At 37.6% G+C, this 804-nt stretch overlaps 1 protein-coding gene across 1 annotated transcript; it reads left to right on the top strand.

The window, feature by feature from the left end:
- Positions 1–81: 81 nt before the first annotated feature.
- On the top strand, positions 82–759 carry Tsp_15554 (eukaryotic translation initiation factor 2C 2; the record flags this gene model as incomplete). Its single annotated transcript, XM_003367277.1, has 3 exons — positions 82–275; positions 333–569; positions 625–759. Coding segments are annotated over 3 exons (566 nt in total), but the record flags the coding sequence as incomplete, so codon positions are not given.
- Between the last annotated feature and the right edge of the window lie 45 nt (positions 760–804).

Here is an 804-nt window from a genome sequence, read left to right as displayed (position 1 = left end):
AACGCATTACCATCAAATAGCTTCGGTGGGTATTATTCATGGTTATGTACTTCCAAATATGAAGGAATGTTTTGATTGAAGGTGTTGGAAATGTGGATACAAAAGTGACGAAATTTCATGCTTCGGTGAAACTACAGCCAGCGAAGCAAGAACTGATCACTGGATTTATCGAACAATTTTCAGAACGTTTACTGGAATATCTTGATGTTAATGGTACGGCTCCGAAAAATATTATTGTTTATCGAGATGGAGTATCCGAAGGTCAATTTATGCAGGTGAAATTGTGTTGTATCATTAATTGAAGCAAAGTAAAAATTTATTTTTTTAAAAAGGTTTTGGAAGAAGAACTGCCTGCTCTTCGTAGGGCTTGCAAATCATTTGCAACAAATTACCGGCCGTTGATTACGTTTATTGTGGTTCAAAAGCGACATCATGCTCGATTTTTTTGTTGTGATGAAGCTGCAGCACGAGGACGCGGGAAAAACATTCCTGCTGGTACTGTTATCGATAGAGTAGTGACATCTCCTGATGAATATGATTTCTTTTTGTGCAGTCATCATGGAATTCAAGTATGACTTTATGAAATGTTTTGAATCTTTATTATTAATATTATTTGAATTGCAGGGAACTAGTAGACCGACGCGATATCATGTGCTGTTTGATGAAAGCAACATGGATGCGAATGTAATGCAGTCGATTACATACTATTTTTGCCATCTATATGGTCGATGTGCTCGTTCTGTCAGTATACCAGCACCAGTATATTTTGCAGATTTAGTTTGCGCCCGTGCGGAATCCACCACA

Source organism: Trichinella spiralis, assembly GCF_000181795.1.
Source record: "Trichinella spiralis strain ISS 195 chromosome Unknown Scfld4539, whole genome shotgun sequence".
NCBI classification, from domain to species: domain Eukaryota; kingdom Metazoa; phylum Nematoda; class Enoplea; order Trichinellida; family Trichinellidae; genus Trichinella; species Trichinella spiralis.
This window is presented reverse-complemented; position numbering and strand designations above follow the sequence as displayed.